This window comes from Rhagoletis zephyria, unplaced genomic scaffold (genome assembly GCF_001687245.7).
Source record: "Rhagoletis zephyria isolate East Lansing unplaced genomic scaffold, Rhagoletis_zephyria_1.1 Rzeph_scaffold_20224, whole genome shotgun sequence".
Lineage (NCBI taxonomy): Eukaryota > Metazoa > Arthropoda > Insecta > Diptera > Tephritidae > Rhagoletis > Rhagoletis zephyria.
In genome coordinates, this window is record NW_016177283.1 from 5,403 (window position 1) to 8,611 (window position 3,209).

A 3,209-nucleotide genomic window follows, 5' to 3' on the forward strand; every position below is an offset into this window, starting at 1 on the left:
TCGTATTTTCCACTGTTTATCCTTTAGCCTCACGCCGTCTACGCCAAGGATGTACTCGACATTGAACAATTCTCTACCGTCAAGGGTGTTAATATTGACGATTCCGATACGAATTTTTATAGTAAATTCAATACTGGCTCCGTGTCGATTTCATGGCAAAACGAAATGATGGAAACAGAATGCTTTCGCGAACTGAACGTATTCGGCGTCGATGACAGTCCAACGCCAGATTTGTTGATCAATGCGGCGCCGGTGCCGGAAAAGGCTGGCTGTTTTCCTTTTAGAAGAAAGGTTTGTAGATATAACAAGCCAATTTTAAATTTTTAAAGCGCTATCAATTCAACCTCCTTATCGAATTATTTTGCCTTTTTCATTACAGAAGAAGCAACCGCTGCGCACCCAGCCAATACCCATTCCCGAACACTTACTAACCACTAGTCACAGCGTTTCCTCGACTACGGTTGAAAGCTGATAGAATAGAGAAAAGTAGAATAGATAATCAAATGCATCAACGCGCATCTAAGAAACTGAAAACAAATACATTAATTAAAATGGTGCACACATACAAAAATACGCAGAAAGTTGCATATGGACAACCATTGTGCGTTTGGATGTTTTCGACATTTGGATGCCAGACTACAATATTACATATACATATAGTAATTAATACATACAAATACATAATAATAATTAAGCATACACATAAAAACGCACGAGCGTATGCAGCAAACGACACACAAATATTACTAATATACATACGTACATATAAATTAAATTTAATTATGTTTTTAAGAGTAATTTTTGTAATAAGACGCAAAGCACAAGAGAATGATAAACTAAAAAAATACAAAAGCGTTACATTGCCTATAAGCTACGCTTATAAGCGCTAGAGATCTAACAAATTAAGAAAAAAAAAACACATTTGAAAGTATCTAATTGTAGTTGTATGTATTTTGATTGTAAATTTTTTTGTAATGTGCAAAAACGAATAATTAAAAATGTGCAAACAAGTAAACAATTAACAATTATATAAAAGTGCTAATCTAGTGCACATAACCCTGAATCCCTAACCGCAAAATGCAAGGTATCAGTCTATTTTATTTCCTCGTCACAGCAGATGGCAATGCTGAATATGTGCAGTCACGGCGTGTTGCTACTTTCCAAGTAAGTTGCGCAAGTTGGTCACTTTCATCTACTGTAGTTTGGCAATAAAACTCGCCGATGCCTGGAAATCTTACTTTTAGAAATTCGGTGTAATATTAGCAGAATTGCGTACATAAATATTACTTTAATAATAAAATTCAAGCTATAAAAATATAATAGAATTTAAAACAAAAAACAAATACACCCAAAAGACTATGCCAACAACAAAAAGTTAAATAAAAAGCGGTATATGTAATAATCAAAGCTAAAGAAAAAGAAACTCAGCTCACAACTATCGATTTACAATATTAATGTTTTTTGTAAATGTTTCCTTTTTTACAGTTCGAATTATATACAGAATCTTATATAATACATAAACAAGTACATGTCAATGATATACATACATACATATGTATGTATATAAACAAGCAAAAGGAAATATGTATGTAGGTACATATAAGACAATTAATTATGTTCCAAGTGTGGTAAATGTAGGCGCCAAGGAGAAAAAAATACCAAAAAATAATAGACATAAACTAAGTAATTCAAATATCGTAAGATACAGTACATAAAAAAAAAATACGCATGCATATATTCTCGCTGATTGTGGGCCTGTTTCGCCTGTTTCGCCAGTGTCGATTTTTTTATTAATCTCAGCATAACTAATATGTAGCTCTGAGACTTACAAGCCATATGGTAGGTAAAAAAAACGAGTTTAAAAATAAAAAAGTATCATTAACAGAAAAGTTTCCGAAAAAATAGTCGAACTTTAGTAATTAAAAACAAAAAGATAAGATTGAAAATGAAAGTTAGTTGAAAATTTCAAAACGATATAAACTCATTTGGTGTTTAATTTTTAAAGCCACATACTTACATACTAGGGATGTTTCGATTGTCATATTTTTCACATTCGCGAATGCGAAAGCGAATACGAATTTTTGGAATGCGAATGTGCGAATTCGAATGCTAGGAATAACATTAAAAAAAGGTATAATCAACTAAAGTCATCGTTTTTATTACATAAAAATTTTGTAAATTATTAGAACATTGAACGAGTGCTTACCTATACAAAGCAGTCAAAGTTGAAAAGGGGCATATTATATTTCAAAAAAAGTAATTTTGCTGCACTGAACAATTGCTCACTTGGAACGCTGGCAGGTGGAGCGCTCTGATAAGCATTTGCCGGCCAGATCTGTCAATCTTTCGTATTTTAGTTTTCCACCAATCGGGAGGATTTTCACCGAGATAAGCTAATTTTTCTTTAAGATAAGCCGTCAATTGAGCTTTAATTTCACATATTTTAATGTCTCCAGGTTCTACATCCGAGCTTTCGCTTTCACTGGAGGAATCTAAAATTATTTCTAGGTTACTTGTAAGACTTTTAGCAGTACTTGTTGAAGGGCCATCAATGTTGCGTGATATAATACTTAACCGTTTAATGCCTGAAGCTAAAAGCCGTTTACTGCCGCACCCTGGTTAGACAGACTTAGAGGCATTTCAACAACATTAGAGTGGAATCTCTGTCCATGTACACGTTCGNAAATATTCGCAACATCCCTGTTACATACATATGGATATAGTGCTTATCACAATTTTACACCACCAACATATTTAATTTTAGTTATTTTTTATTGAAAACGTAGTTTATTCTTTAAGAAAAATCGTATATATATCCAAGTTTCAAATTTTGTGCAATATTTAAAAATATTCCACAGGTTTTATAAAATTTCGAGGTTTTTATGCGACGATTTTTTTTTTTATCTGGAGAAAATGAGTCCATATCTTAAATCAACAATAAATAAAAAATCGAATTAAGAAGCTCGAAACTTTTCGAAAGTTTTTTACTATTTTTAAATTTTGCCCAATGTTGGAAACTTTGATTTATACGATTTTTGTTAAAAAATAAGCTATATTTTTATAGAAAGAATAATTAAAATCAAATAATAAAAAAGTCTTAGTCTAATAGTCAGAATTTGTCAATATGGGGCTGGCGTCTACTTGTGATAAGCACTTTATATGCGATATATATGTAATAAACTCGCATATGTATGGTTTTTCGTGCAAAA

At 32.0% G+C, this 3,209-nt stretch overlaps 1 protein-coding gene across 1 annotated transcript in view; it reads left to right on the forward strand.

Moving 5' to 3' along the window:
- Positions 1-1,851, forward strand: part of Gprk2 (G protein-coupled receptor kinase 2) — a gene marked incomplete at its 5' end in the record, with an annotated part of 7,243 nt that extends 5,392 nt beyond the window's left edge. The window contains 2 exons of the mRNA XM_017637137.1: positions 28-291; positions 380-1,851. Of these exons, the coding sequence (XP_017492626.1) occupies positions 28-291; positions 380-472 (357 nt within the window). The remainder of the gene's footprint in view (positions 1-27; positions 292-379) is intronic.
- Positions 1,852-3,209: the final 1,358 nt, after the last annotated feature.